Here is a 16,254-nt window from a genome sequence, read left to right as displayed (position 1 = left end):
TCTCTGTTGTACTCAAAGATACAGTTACCAGTGTTGTGTAACCAAACTAATATATAATAATTTCAAGCCAATCTTATGCTTTTAAAAAATGTAAACTCAAAAATAAAGTACACATTTTGAAATTACTTTGCTAACAAGTAACTAAGTATAATGTTACCTTCCCCAACACTGCCAGTAACAATATAATTATACACATAAAAGTTACACTTGCATCTTAAGATTTATGTTAAAAATAAACTTGAAATATAATAAAATAAATAAACAGCAACTCACACAAAATCTACACTTTTCACAGCACATTTTATTTTTACAAGTTCACATTTATTAGTTTATTTACTGTGTTTTCATATTCAACAGGTATCCATGTAATTTGCTGATGATTGTACAATTTGTACTGTAAATTATTAGTGTAATTAATTATAAAAACAACATTTAGTTGTCAGTACATTAACTTGACAAAAAAAGTTACCCCGAAATGAAAATACGTCATTTTCTTATCCTCATCGTGTCTTTCTAAACCTCAATTTTATTATTTTACAAGTTTACGCTTGCTTATATTTTTATGGAGCCCATTTTTTAAAAGTATTCTATGGAAAGGAGAAGGGTGATTTTGTTTTTTCTTCTTCTACTTCAGAAAAGGCTAAATATATAAAAGGTATGTGTTTGTAATCAGTGTTGGGTGTAATTAGTTACAAAGTAACTAGTTACTGTAATTAGATTACTTTTACCTTAAAAAGTTAGAGATAACTTCATTTTTAGGTCATTTAATTATAATATACTTGCCTTAAATACTGTAATTCAATCTATTCGTGAAAAAGAGCAGTTTTTTTTTTTTTTTGGTAAACAAATGTATTTTACAGAATAATTCTTTTTTCGAAGATTTTGGTTAAATAGAAATAGGTCATTGCTTTAATTTTTTTTTTTGTGTTTTTACATACATCATGTTTATTTTTCTTCAAGTGTTGCACTTTTAATAAAGATAATGGCTCAACTTTAAGTAATTAAAGAGTTTAGTTTCTATGCATTGAGATTAATAGGAACATTTAAGTCATGTTGACTTAAGAAATTCAGTTAATTATTGAGTAATTAAGTTATTTTTGTCATTTAAAAAAAGTAATTAAAATACATTTTTATAATAATGTAATTAGTAATGAATAGCTATTTTGAAGTAACTAACCCAACAATATTTGTAAAGATATGTAGATTGGTAAGACTTTTTTTTTTTAATTCTCAGTCTGGGAAGTTGTTAAGCTCATCTTTGCCAATGTTTCCTCCACTGAGAATCACCACCACATTCTTATCCTGAATATCTGGTATTTTGTCATTGATGATGGCAGTGAACGCAGCAGTGCCCGAAGGTTCAACAACCAGACCGGCTTTGTAAAGTGTGGAAACGGCAGATTTGATCTCCTCGTCGCTCACCAGCACAATCTTCTCCACATACCTCTGACAAAGCTGATACGCAAGCGTTCCTGAAAATAAATCATGAAATGTAGGTTTCAGTTAGCATGATTAAGAATGTTGATGACGTTATGATAAAAACACTATAAAGTAGATTTCATACCTGCAAATGGAGGTGCCAGCCCTGAAGCAATGCTTTTAGCGTCCATACCAACAGGCCTCTTCTCAATGAAGCTCTTATACATTGTACATGCTGTTGAAAATCAGGTTTATTTAAGATATTGTGTATGTCAACGGAGCAAAAGTGACATTGCAGGACAGGTCCTAGTTCATCACATTAACAGAATGTTATTTGCTTTCTCTCAAGTAAAAAAAACTGATTTGACAGCATAACTATTGAAAAAATAATAATTATGGTTGAATTTATGCAATTAATATAATTGCTAAAGGGTTAGTGAAGGTTTGACTAAAAATTTTTAAATTTATAAACATTGCTTTTATATCTGTCTTATTGCCAAGTGCACATACTACAGAAGTAACCAAAACTAAATAAAGTAAGCCTTAATAAAAATAAAGACATTAAAACAACAAAAAATGACAAAATTCCTAAAGATACTGTCTAGTGGTTCAAATAGAATTTTCTGCAGACCTGCTAGGACTACAGAGAGATCCCAAGAGGGCATGAGACAGGGTGGGATGGATTAAACCTATCTATCTATTAATCTGTGGTCCACACATAGAGGTTCCAGAATTCTGGGTGAGGATGCACCATCCCTGAGGATGAGAAATTCACCAAAGATGGGCAGTGCGAGTTCTGAAACCCACGTCCAGTTAGGCCACAGAGGTACAACAAGTAAGACCTGCTCCTCATCTTCTCTGACCTTGTACAGGAAAAAGCATATTGTGCAAGCACCGGGGTCACAGCTGATCTAGCTCATCCATGCTGAGGGGGTCTTGGTCAGACAATAGAACAACTGGTAATGGACGATTTCAGAAGAAGCGGACAGGTTGACCTGGGCTTCTCCAAAATGCTCCAATATCAGCTGGACTGCAGGACTGCGTGAGAGTGCATCAGCTGCATGGTGCTAGTAGCAGATAAGGAGCAAGCTGAGACATGCACGAAAGCATATACCACCCAAATGGTTTATATGCACCACCTTATCTGTGCTGTCCCTCCTGACCAGCATGTGTTTCTGCTACAGATCAGAATCGATGAAGACCAGCATGTGTTTATGCTACAGATCGAAATCGATGAAGATAAATTGAGCCAACAGCTCCAGGGAATCGATGTGCAACTGAGGTCCGGTCAGGAGGCATGCCTTGCAAAGGTAGACCCCAATAGCACACTCCACCTAGGGAACAGCTTTGACCCCCTGGCCACCCCACTATTGGAGGGCAGTGAGTTGGTCCTGCAGCTGGAATGGGGTGATGACACCTCCAGTCTCACCGCCAAAGCAGCCAGGAAAGAGCAGCCATCATGTCAGATTCCAGATCCTTGATCATGGGCACCACGGAAGACAGTTCACCCTCCAATGTCGCTGTAGGTGCATATATTTTGGTCGTTGGTTCTGACACGTTTGTTGCTTAAACGGGTCAATAATAAAGTGAAATGTCCATACCTTTTGCAAATAAAGTTGGATATTCCAATCCATTTATTGTCCATTTTGTCAAAAAAGTAAAAAAGTAAACATCAAAACAAATATAAACCTATTCTCACATCCATCACGGTTAAAAAGTTTGACCTTCTTCTACACCTCTTAGCTCATCCTGAGGATAGCATAAATACCTTATACACCCTCTAATGGTGCAAAAGAAAATTGCAACCCATAAATGGCTCCAACAGTCACAATGAACATCAGGTTGCTGATGTCAGCAAGTAAAAGCATGGCCATCCTAGAGGATGAACCAGCACAAACACTCTAAGCTTGGATTGAGCACGCTGTGGAGGGTCCGCAGGCCCGAGTACTTACTGTCTTGCTTTTGCAAGGGTTGCAATCTCGGCTGCACAACAGACACGTCCTTTAGTGAGGTCATGAGCTGTCTGAAAGCACTGCTACAAAATGCTGGACCCGCAGACATTTGATCCAGTTCTTGTGCCAATCATCAAGGGGACAGGAAACCACCACATACAGTAATGTACAGTTGGAACAACATCTTCCAAAAGAATTTTTAAAAAGCCTGATCGTGTTGTTTTATTAGGGAACTCTGTTCTTTTTTTAGACTGCTTTTTAGGAATACCCATTTCTCAATTCCAAGAATGCTGACGATGAACTTGCGTTCTTTTGAAGATCGTTCTTGCCAGGTCACCTCTAAAGTACGAACTCAGGAGACCGCGAGAACACAGAACACGTCCTCTGAGAAGTGAGTTGCTGCATTATTCCTTATGGTCACATGATCTTCATGCATATTTTATTTAGTTAGTTATTTAAACATTACAGCATTAATACAACAATTTATTGCTTTTCTCCTTTTCAATATATGTAACATGCACAAAACCCTAACAAATATACTTTGCACAATACAAATTAAACAGATGTTAATAGGTATTTCAGCAAATAAACACCCTTAATGTGTTTATGCCTTTATTAAGATTTTTATATTAATGTTTAATTTTACTTTTTCATTTAGGGAAACTCCAAAGATAAATCTATAAACTTTAATAATAAACAGGTATAAAACTCTGCACTTCCCACCTCCTTTATTCAGCTGACTTCTGGCACTTCGCAAAGAAAGTTTTGCACTCAAGTCTGCACAGGTGCATTCTCGATATCAAGAACACATCTGGGAACTTTCACTCATCCTCCGTTCTTGAGTTTTAAAACTAAACTTTGGCAGTTAAAAATGACATTACACGAGGACGCAATAATGCTGAAAAACACATATTGAGAAACATCCTCAGTGAAACTCCCAAGGGAAGGGAGAATCACCTACCTCAAGCCCTTATGTCTGTGTTGTCAACTATGGTTTTAAGCAACTAGTAGCCAGTTTGGCAAAGGTTGTCTTTCCAGTTATGTAAAGGCTTATGAAACATCTGGCTTGATCTCCTTCACAAGGAACTGCACTAGATTCATTCATTCAAGTTCACTGGCAAGTTTTCACACATCAACAATTTATGGCATATACACAAAATATAAAAATAAATTTTGAGGATTTACCTCCTTCTGGTTCAACTCCATAGATCTTTGTGTCTTCACAACCAGACAGTTTAATGGCAGCGGCCACACCAGAAAGTAACCCTCCACCACCACAGCAAACAACCACCACATCTGGATAGGGTAGGACATCCAGGATCTCAAAACCTAAGCTACAATTGGATTAAATACATTTCGTTATTTGTGTTCAATATATTGCAAAAAATAGATCAAAAGCTGTTTCAAAATGTACAGTTATGTACATTTTAGATAAAAGCTTTAGGACTACAGCACCAGAACACTCTGAGTAAAAAAAAAACATCACTGTGATGTGTTATTAGATGCATATTATATTATTAGGTCCACATTGACACCTTAAGAGACAGTTAATAATAAAATAAAACAAAATATACTTTCAAAGTCAAAGTCTGTTTTTTTTCCAGCATTTTCAGTATATCTCCATTTGTGTTTAACAGAAAGAAACTCAAACAGGTTCTGAACAAGTAAAGGATTACCAAACAATGAGAGAATTTTCAGTTTTGGGTGAACCTTCCCTTTAAGGGTACTCAGAGAACATAGAATTGTATACACTTTTGTACTTTTTAGTAAATAATATGAACCAGTGAGGTACCAAAATGGACTCTTTAATTAAAAATCTATATCTTTTTAAAAGGTACCAACCAATTTGTCAGTTTACTGCATTGTTGTCAAAACAAATTGACATCTCAAATTGCTAGCAAAAACTATTATAGGACAGTGATTTTTGACACCAATGTTAGATGTCAAAGGTAGTTTACATAAATTTTAGATATACAGAAATCCAGTTTAAATTTGTTATTTGGAACTAAAACTTTCAAATGAATAAACCTTTTCTTCTATTATAATAGTTTTATTTTTGTCATTATTTTGGTGGTCAAAGGCCATCAATGTGTGGATATCAATCAGACATCAAGCTTTTTGACATCATGCTTGATTTTAATTTGATATAATTTTGACAAGTAGCCAGTTTTTAGACACCACACATGATCTTAACCTGGAATGTCCAGCGATGAGGTCAGGATCATCAATGGAATGAAGGAAAGTCATGCCGTCCTCTTGAACACACCGGTTTACAACACCCATGAGCTGAGTAGTTGGGACTCTTTCAACCTCAACTCCCAAATTCTAAACATTTGACACATTTCTTATTGAAGAATCAACAAAGGAAACCTGGTAAGTGCAACTGCAAAGTGTATATAAATGATTGGCGTACTTGTATAAGCACAGATCTGGAGATGGGAGCAGTTTCTGGCATCACCACTTTGCCTTTGGATCCATAATGCTTGCATGCGTATGAAAAAGCTTTCCCATAATTCCCAGCAGACATGGTCACAAAATGGTCCCCTTTGTGTCTCTTGGCAAACTGGTTTGCAACACCTCTTATTTTAAACGAACCTGCGGGAGGAGGATGAACACAAGACTTGAGATATTATGATAAAAACTTTAAAGACACGCTTTTCTTCATTTTACCAATCTCCTAGAGTTAAACAGTTGAGGTTTATCACTTCTGAATGCATTTAGCCTAACTACAGGTCTGGTGAAGGCACTTTTAGCTTAGCTTAGCATAAATCATTTAATCGGATTAGACCCTTAGCACCTCATTTAAAAATAAAATATATAGATAATTTTCCTATTTAAAGCTTGACTCTTTAAAAAGGTGTACTAAAACTATTTGAAAATGAAAAGTTGCTATTTTATAGGTCAATTTAGCAGCAATGTGATTATTACTCCAGAATAACAGTAAATTTCACAGCCATATTGACCTACACATTAGCAACTTATCATTTTCCATCAGTCTTAGTACACCTCAGTTAAGAGTCAAGATTAAGGAAAATTTATCAAAAGTTCTTTTTTTTTTTTATTTTGAGTAAGATGCTAATGGTCTAATCCGATTCAATGATTTATGCTAAGCTATGCTAAAAGTGATCAGCTGAATAGATAAAAAATGTTAACATTCAACTGATTAACTTGTTAACTGTAACTTGTTAAATGAGCCTGTTTGTTTAAGAAAACAGGTCAAACAAGACACAAACAAACCTGTGCGCTGCATGTTCTCCAGTTTGATGTGAATATTGCAGGAGGTGTGGAGTGGCAGCGTGGTTTGGCTCCATGGGATCATCGGCGTCTTGATAACATCCATCGGGCTGCACCTCACAGTCTCACAGGCCTCTCTGAGCATCTCTACAGTAATCATGTCTGCTGAAACATCTCCCATTTTTTTTTCTGATTGGACAGGTTTGATCTTGTTGCTAAATAAATAAATATATAAAGATGTATTTGTGGTTTTGAATAACATTAAATAATTCTTAATCACATTATTCAATAGTTATACTTATTTTATCCTGAAAAAGATATTGTTTTATTATTGTGTAGTTTTATTAACAAATCTGAACTAGTTTTTATTGATATTATTGGATTTATTTTCTTTGAGAAAGAGAAAGAAATTAAAGTTCTATACAGTTTTTTTTTAGCTGGCACGTAAGTACTTTAAGTTAACAACCTAGCCAAAATACTTTTAAAAACAGCCCAAAAGTTTTAGCTGCATTGTCTTTGTTTTAATTTGCAGTAGTGCAGCTTTGATAAACTATTGCACAAGCACTGCAAAGTGTTACACGGACCCTGAATGATAGTATTACCGTAAAACCGGGAGTGCAATCCAAAATATAATGCTCGATTTTCTAAAGCTGCTTTTCCAAATCAAAGCCTTTCATTCGGCGTTATCTCGAACGGTCAAAGATTAAAATAATCATTTGGTGGCACATTACCAAAGATCGTGAAGAAGCAGTGTTATTCCTATAGGGGGAGCGCTATGGCCCCAAAAATTTATTAAAATAAAGTGATTCATTTCATGCAATTATGGCTTTTTTATTTTCTCATTTAAAATCTTATTAAATATTTGTATTATATTTTTTTCTATAAATACTGAACTGAAAATTCATGTATTTTCAGTTAGTTTATATATATATATATATATATATATATATATATATATATATATATATATATATATATATATATATATATATATATAAAACTAGTCGAGAAGGAAACAATAGAAAAAAAATCTTGAAGCATAAATTTACAGAGACTGTATAAACCTATACTGAAACATTCAGTTCATTTTCTTTCGTTTTATTAATCAGGGGTCGCCACAGCGGAATGAATTATCCAGCATTTGTTTTACACAGCAGATGCCCTTCCAGCCATAACCCATCACGGAACATCCATACACTCTTATTCACAAAGATACACTACAGACAATTTAGCTTACTAAATTCACCAATAGCACATGTCTTTGAAACCGGAGCACCTGGAACACGGGGAGAACATGCAAACCCTACACAGAAGTGTCAACTGATCCAGCCGAGGCTCGAACCAGTGACCTTCTTGGTGTGAGGCGATAGTGCTTCCCCCTGCATCATCGTGTCGCTACACTGAAACATCTGTTTGTATTTTAGAAGAAAAAACTAAACTTATATTTCATTCATTTTCTTTTCGGCTTAGTCCCTTTATTAATCTGGGGTCGCCACAGCCGAATGAACCGCCAACTTATCCAGCAAATGTTTTATGCAGCGGATGCCCTTCCAGCTGCAACCCATCTCTGGAAAACATCCATACATTCTCATTCTCACATACACTACGGACAATTTAGCCAACCCAATTCACCTGTACTGCATGTCTTTGGAGCACCTGGAGGAAATGCAAAGGCAGGAAGAACATGCAAACTTCACACAGAAATGGCCACTGACCCAGCCAAGGCTTGAACCAGTGACCTTCTTGTTGTTAGGCGACAGCACTACCTACTGCGCTACTGCATCGCTAAGCTTAGATTTTACAAAAAAATTTTTTATCTGTAAAGGTTTTTTTATGTTAAAAATGATGGAAATAAACATGCTGTCTTATGAATGAGACCCAAAAAAGGCCTATATGTGAATTATGTCAATTAAACTGCACAACCCAAAAGAACTTGGAGAAGTAAGTAAATGTTTTTCCGTTTTAGTTACTTGCATGGAATTGCTCTATATTCCATTTGATTCAGCCTTGTGGTTCTTGTGGTTTCAGACCCAGTTGGGTTTGTTGTAGCAAAACTACATTTTCTGCCAACAAATAAATAATTAAAAAATATTGTAAAGCAAAATTGGTGATTCATTTCGCTGTGGCGACCCCTGATTATTAGAGACTAAGCCGATAAGAGAATGAATGAATGATTGACTGTAAAGCAGCATTGGCGATTCATTCTGCTGCGATTAATATAGAGACTAAGTCAAAAAAGAAAATGAATTAATGAATGTGAAGCAACATTATAGCTTTAAGCTGAATACCCAATAATAATAAATCCAATAAGTTTTGGGTTACATTCTTCCAGACCTAATTATTTAAAACTTATTCGTTGTAATTAATTATAATATTTTTTGTTTATTACAAATAAAATAAAATGCATTATAGGTGAATTGCAAAACATACCATCCCTAAACGTAGTATATGAATGAGAATGTGTGTGAGAGTGTGTATGGGTGCTTCCCAGTACTGGGTTGAGGATGGAATGTTTTATGCCAGTGGTTCATGCTATGGCGACCCCTGATAAATCAGGAACTAAGCCGAAAAAGAATGAAATAAAACAAACTAAAGCCGCAAATTCTTCTAAAATTTAGTTGTTTTTTTTTTAGATACACTTTAAATTATTCTATTTTAGTACAAAAATGTAGCTTACTGCTACAAACTAGCGCAGATTAGATCCTTCATACACGATAGCGCAGTGTTTGATAAGAATTAAAATTAACAATACATTTCCTTTCTAGTGTTTACATTTCTGTGTTTTTTTAAACGCCACGCGCTACTCATAGTGCCACGGTTTAAGCGGTTCGACTAGGAACTACACCTGGAACTACAGTTTCATATTTTTGTGAGGCTATAAATAGACGCCAAGTATCAATACTGGAATATTACAAACGATACAGTCCTGGCTCTACTTAGAAGGCTATTGATTTGTGAACAAATAAACAAGGTAGGACACAAATAGGCCATTATGCAAGCAATAATACATATTACTAATAATATAAAAGATTTATATAATGTATATGTAAATGCAGTTTAATTTGGAATACTTTAGTTTCAAAACAAAATTAAAATTTTATTTGTGTAAAATCATTAATTATTAAAAATAAAATTAAAAATAGTACTTTTAAAATGATTAATCATGTGTGCACTTTGTATATTTATTATCTTTAAACATGCCCACATACACCTGCATATACTTAAACAATAATGTATTTAATATGTATGAACATTTTATGATAAATTTTTTTAATAGAATATAATATTAAAAAATAAACAATTTCACAGCAGGGCTAATACTTTTGAATACGAAAATTTGAATAATATTGATTTGAATACAAATAAAAATGTGAATAAGTTTTGAATTATATATATATATATATATATATATATATATATATATATATATATATATATATATATATATATATATATATATATATATATGTGTGTGTGTGTGTGTGTGTGTGTGTGTGTGTGTGTGTGTGTGTGTGTGTGTGTGTGTGTGTGTATATGCACAGAAGTATAAGTATGCACAGAAACTTAATTAAATACAAACATTTATTTTGTATGCAATTAGTTTTATGATTTAACAGTACTGGTAAATAAATCATCTTGAAGTTGATTCAAGATCTTCTACAGAGGAAGATTTTGGTAAATTTGTGTACAAAAATAGTATCGCCTCCATTTCGTAAATAAAAGACACATAAGTTAAATGTGAACTCTGTTGTACACTTAGAGATGCAGTTAGAATATGCACAATTGTGTATTAATGTGTCACACGTGAGACCAAAGGTTAAACCACACAAACTGGACAAATTTTACTTTCATCTTAAGATTTTTAGTCATTTATTTCATGAAAACAACATTTATTTATCAATTCATCAACTTTACAAAAACAGTATACACTTGCTCATACTTAAATGTAAAAAAATACTTTTTTTTTTTTATTGATGGCATTTTTCCAGAAATAAAAAGTGTGAAAATTAAAAGTGTGGGTTTGTAATCAGTTTTGGGTAGTTACCCAACTAGTTCTAGTTATATTACAAAGTAACTAGTTACTGTAATTAAATTACCTTTCCCTTGAAATATTTGAGTAGGATTTTTTTTTCTTTTTATAAATTTATTTACAGTTACCTATATTCTGCCCTAAATACTGTACATAAATTCAACAGATCTGTAAAAAGTCAATTCAGAGAAGCAGACAATTTGTGTTTGTTTTATGCAAATATTTTGCAGAATATGTTCAACTTCATAAGGCCACATTTATCAAGACGACTGAACATATTTTAAAGAAACAGTGAGTAAGAAATGTATATCAATAAATTGTGTTTATAAAGCCTTGTGTCATTTCTGAGTCTGTTTGGCTCAAATGTAATAGTTTGATATTGTCTATGTGTTAAGATTTATATGGATTTTAAATAGCATTGAGTCAAGTAATTAAATATTTATTGAGTAATTTTGTTACTTTTACTTAAAAAGTCATTTAAATACATGTTTAATGACATAATTAATAATTAATTACTTTAAGTATCTTACCCAACACTATTTTAAGATATAATAAGAAATTATGTGTTGTTTCTCAGTCTGGGAAGTTGTTAAGCTCATCTTTGCCAATATTTCCTCCACTGAGAATCACCACCACATTCTTTTGATGAATATCTGGTATTTTGTCATTGATGATGGCAGTGAACGCAGCAGTGCCCGAAGGTTCAACAACCAGACCGGCTTTATAAAGAGTGGAAACTGCAGATTTGATCTCCTCGTCGCTCACCAGCACAATCTTCTCCACATACCTCTGACAAAGCTGATACGCAAGCGTTCCTGAAAATAAATCACAAAATGTGGATTTTAGTTAGCATGATTAAGAATGTTAACAACATTATGATTAAAACACACAATAAAGTTACACTTAAGTAGATTTCATACCTGCAAATGGAGGTGCCAGCCCTAAAGCAATGCTCTTAGCGTCCATACCGACAGGCTTCTTCTCAATGAAGCTCTTATACATTGTACATGCTGTTGAAAATCAGGTTTATTTTATTTTTTGCACATACTGTATCTCACTAATGTTAATGTAACCAAAACAATTAAACCTTAATGAATTTATAAATACAGAAAACAACCAAAATAAATAAATAAATAAATGCAAATAATAATAATAATAATAATAACAATAATAATAATAAGATAAGGTGCATTTTATTAAATTAGATTCATGTGCATTTTGGTCAGGTTCCACAGAAAGAGCTTACATTAAGCCAGGATTATAGGATAGTTTATATATATAAATATATACAGTTAAACTATGTAGTTTATATATATAGTTTATATTCTTCTTAAAAAGAAGCCAATAGCTTTTTTTTTTTTTTTTTTTGCCAGAGCTCTGCCAGTAACAGTGTTTGAGCTCAAGCGCATCAAATTAAAATATTGATTGGTCAGAAAATATGATGAGAAACTAATGTATGAGGTGACATAAATAAACAAATAAAAATAAATAAATAAATAAATCATTGATTCATTTAGTCAGAAGTGATGAGCTGCAAACTTTGGATGTTTACATTTTCTAAATGTGAATTTTGTCACTGTTTTGGAGCACACTAACTTATAGATATCCTAAAGACATACTGATACTCACATCCAAAAAAATTTATGTCTCTAAATCTGGGGGTTTTATAAGTAAAAAGCACCTCTTGAGGTTTTTACACATCAGCACTTTCTGACATTAATATATAAGAGAATTGTCCTGATTTACCCCCTTCTGGTTCAACTCCATAGATCTTTGTGTCTTTACAACCAGACAGTTTAATGGCAGCGGCCACACCAGAAAGTAACCCTCCACCACCACAGCAAACAACCACCACATCTGGATAAGGTACGACATCCAGGATCTCAAAAGCTAAGCTACGGACACAAGGATTCAAAATATATTTATTTATTCACATTCAATTTATTACACACAGAAAAAAGGAATAATCATCACTGGGATTTTTAAAATATACTATTATATATTCAGACTGAATAAGGTACAAATGTGTAAGTCTTGAATAATTTTAAATAAATATTTCACCATTATTTACTAGCCTCATATTAAAGACTAATGTTTCTTTAAATTATTGTGAGACAGATGTTTTGTGGACATAACTTTTTTGAAAATTTTAGGTCTAATGCAGAGTTATTTCACTCTTAGAACATGAGGTTCAGGAGTTGTCACTTGGATGGTTCCTGTTCAAAAGACACATCTGTACCCAAGGAGTCTTAAAAGGACAGTTCAACCAAAATTGAATATTAGGTCACCATTTACTTACACTAACGTTGCTCTAAACCTTTTTAGGAATTCCTTTCTTTTGTTAAATACAAAACAAGATATTCTGAAAAAATTGTAGGGACAATCACAGCCTTTGACATCCATAGTATAAACATAAAAATACTACAGAAGTCAACAGGTTTCCCACACAAATTTTTCCTGGCTGTTCAGACTATTTATTTAAAAAGAGTTGAAACAACACAATTTTAGAGATTTTTTAAAATCTCTCTTTTTTTTAATTGTTAGGTCAACTTAATTTCTTTTGGGAGAACATAAATGAACTGTGTGGGACTTTATTTTAACAGTGCAGCATTCTTCAGTATATATCTTCCTTTGTGAAAGAAACACAATCAGGTTTAAAACTCTAACATACAAAATTACTCATCGAAGCATAGAAATATTCTAACATAATGTATATACTTTTTAGTTACTAATATGTAGGCTACCACTGGGTACCAATATGGACCCTTTAGGTACAAAAGTGTATATTTTTAAAAGGTACGAGCCTTAATAATACACCATACTTTAATTTTGGAGAGTGTTGTTACATGGAATGAAAACTTTTGCAAAAGGATAATCTCCTGGAGGAGTATTCAACCCTAATACTGGAGAACTACCTTCCTCAACTCCAACTCTGACCAAACACCACTAAACTAACTGAATACATCTGAAGGTGAACTTAGTAATTAAAGACAGGTGTGTTTGATCAAGGTTGCAGGAAGGTAGATCTCCAGGAACAGGGTTGGGCACTCCTGACCCAGCAGGTACCATGATGCCAAAATAACATTAAAAAAACACATTAAAATGCAAATCGAGTTGATCTAACATTGGCATAAAAAAACGATTACTTGTAATTGTTGACGTGTTTTTTTGACATCAATGTTAGATGTCAATTTGATGTATTTTTGACATCAAGGGAGTTTACATAAATAAATGTTCGATACTTGATGCCAATTTGTTGTCAAAGTAGTTAACATGCATTGTATAGTTACAAAATGTGTGGATGTCAAATGGACGTCAAGGTTTTGACATCAAATCGATTTCTATTTTTTACATATTTTTTTTTACTTCATTCGTGTTGTCAGTTTGATGTAATTTTGGCACTGGGTTGAATGCACTTACAGTCTGAAGAAAAACATTATAAAGCATCATACAGCCTCTTTAGACACCACACAAATTCTTAACCTGGAATGTCCAGCGATGAGGTCAGGATCATCAATGGAATGAAGGAAAGTCATGCCGTCTTCTTGAACACACCGGTTTACAACATCCATGAGTTGAGTAGTTGGGACTCTTTCAACCTCAACTCCCAAACTCTAAACATTTGACACATTTCTTATTAAAGAATCAATAAAGAAATTTGAGTAAGTGCATTTGAAGTCTATAAAGATAGGTGTCATACTTTTATAAGCTCAGATCTGGAAATGGGGGCGTTTTCTAGCATCACCACTTTGCCTTTAAATCCATAATGCTTGCATGCAAATGCAAAAGCTTTCCCATAATTTCCAGAAGACATGGTCACAAAATGGTCCCCTTTGAGTCTCCTACCAAACTGGTTTGCCACACCTCTTATTTTAAATGAACCTGCGGGAAGAGGACATACAAAAGACTGAAAACTTGAGACATTACGATTAGGATTTTAAAGAAATAGTTCATCCAAACATACAAATTTACTCAACATTTACTAACCCTAAAGTGTTTCCATAACTTTATAAGCTTCTTTTTTCTGATGAACAGAAACATTTCTAACACAAACGTTTCCAACACTCTGAAAAATGTTTGAAACCTGTGCCATAGCAGGAAAAAAGAAATACGTATGTGAATGGATACAGGTTTTCAACTTTCATTCATTTTCTTGTTTGCTTACTCCCTTTATTAATCCGGGCTCACCACAGTAGAATGAACCACCAACTTATCCAGCAAGTTTTTACGCAGCGGATGCTCTTCCAGCCGCAACCCATCTCTGGGAAACATCCACAAACATACACTACGGACAATTTAGCCTATAATTCACCTGTACCACATGTATTTGGACTGTAGGGGAAACCGGAGCATCCGGAGGAACAAACCCAGAACAAACCCTACACAAACCCAGGGAGAACATGCAAACACCACACAGGAACACCTACTGAGCCGAGGTTCGAACCTGCGACCCAGCGACCTTCTTGCTGTGAGGCAACAGCACTTACCTACTGCGCCAGTGCTTCGCCCCGTTTCCAACTTCAAAGTAAAATTGTTTGAGATTAACAGAAAAAAAGAAACTTAAACAGATCTGTGACACGCAAGGTTATTGTAGTAAATTAAAACTAAGACTAAATCTACTGGTCAAAGTTAGAAAATCTGACTTGTATTTTAAAGACTTCTTGCATTTCTTGCAACTTTTTATCTCAGAATTGCATCATTCTGACTCTTCCTAAGAATGGTGAGATGTAGAAGTTGTGAGCTATTTAGTCAGAATTGTAAAAAAATAAAGTTGCAATTGCAGCGTATAAAGTCAGTATGAAAAAAAAGTTGCAATTAAGAGTTACATAGTCAGAGTTCTGAGAAATAAAGTTTGGGGTTCTAACATGGTGACTTAATGCTCAAAGACTCAAGGCACCTACCACAGATGGCCAGATTTTAAATTTTAAGACACTTTGAGATATTCAACTGACGAAATGGCCTCCAAGTTCAACTGTGGTCACAAAGAATATTGCTTTGCTATGGGAAATCAAAGAATTACAAGGAAGAATACAGATACAACTGAGAAAAATCCGGACAACGATGAAGCTAATGTTAGCACCAAGTTAACAGGTGATGCTACAATGAACAACAAACAGAATGAGGTGATGAAGGCTCTCACAGATATGAAGCACTTTTTCCCCATCTTAATTGGAAGAGTTCTGAATATTCAAGGGATTAAAAATACAATTTCTAAATTTGGAGGCAGATTATCAGAGGCTGAACATCGAATTAGTGAAACCAAGGATAATGTGGAAAAGCTAAAGAAAACGAGGAATGTTCTAGGAAGACACGTTGTAAAACTCAGCGTGGACCTGAATGACTTAGAAAACCACATTCACCATTGCAATCTCCACCTTGTCAGGACGGACACAGGAAACTTTTTGGAAAGTGGCTTACCGATGTGTTAGGAGCATCTACCTTTCTGAGCCCAGGGATTATTGAGAAATAAAGTCGCAATTCTCAGAAGTCACAAGTGTATATATACAGTTTTAAGTCAGAATTATTAGCCCCCTTGTGAGAAGTTTTTCAACACACTTCTAAACATAATAGTTTTAATAACTAACAACTTCTAACAACTGATTTATTTTTTCTTTGTCT

The 16,254-nt window shown here is 34.0% G+C and overlaps 2 protein-coding genes across 6 annotated transcripts in view; both read right to left on the bottom strand.

The window, feature by feature from the left end:
• Positions 1-283: 283 nt before the first annotated feature.
• srr (serine racemase) lies at positions 284-9,416 on the bottom strand. Of its 3 annotated transcripts, none has more exons than XR_012402146.1 (7): positions 7,208-7,310; positions 6,609-6,820; positions 5,785-5,966; positions 5,566-5,696; positions 3,308-4,705; positions 1,565-3,108; positions 284-1,472 (listed from the first exon to the last, which is right to left on the bottom strand). XR_012402146.1 is itself a non-coding variant. In XM_073947247.1 (7 exons), the coding sequence occupies exons 2-7, from the start codon at positions 6,784-6,786 to the stop codon at positions 1,231-1,233; spliced, it is 972 nt and encodes a 323-aa protein (XP_073803348.1). In that variant the 5' UTR covers positions 6,787-6,820; positions 9,283-9,416; the 3' UTR covers positions 284-1,230. The 3 variants fall into 3 exon arrangements, 2 of the variants coding, with proteins under 2 accessions (XP_073803348.1, XP_002661511.3); XM_073947247.1 differs by lacking the exon at positions 7,208-7,310 and adding an exon at positions 9,283-9,416 and having other exon boundaries at positions 1,565-1,654; positions 4,557-4,705; XM_002661465.7 differs by having other exon boundaries at positions 1,565-1,654; positions 4,557-4,705.
• A 755-nt stretch (positions 9,417-10,171) lies between these two features.
• The window catches only part of LOC141375071 (L-threonine ammonia-lyase-like), an 11,192-nt gene continuing 5,109 nt past the window's right edge, over positions 10,172-16,254 (bottom strand). For 2 of the 3 annotated variants that reach the window (XM_073947244.1, XM_073947245.1), the window contains exons 4-8: positions 14,336-14,517; positions 14,119-14,249; positions 12,382-12,530; positions 11,556-11,645; positions 10,455-11,450 (exon numbers count right to left, since the gene is read on the bottom strand). In XM_073947244.1, the coding sequence (XP_073803345.1) occupies positions 11,209-11,450; positions 11,556-11,645; positions 12,382-12,530; positions 14,119-14,249; positions 14,336-14,517 (794 nt within the window). In that variant the 3' untranslated portion in view covers positions 10,455-11,208. Of the gene's footprint in view, positions 11,451-11,555; positions 11,646-12,381; positions 12,531-14,118; positions 14,250-14,335; positions 14,518-16,254 lie in introns of all 3 variants that reach the window. The other variant, XM_073947246.1, reaches the window with a different exon arrangement.

This window comes from Danio rerio, chromosome 4 (genome assembly GCF_049306965.1).
Source record: "Danio rerio strain Tuebingen ecotype United States chromosome 4, GRCz12tu, whole genome shotgun sequence".
NCBI lineage: Eukaryota > Metazoa > Chordata > Actinopteri > Cypriniformes > Danionidae > Danio > Danio rerio.
This window is presented reverse-complemented; position numbering and strand designations above follow the sequence as displayed.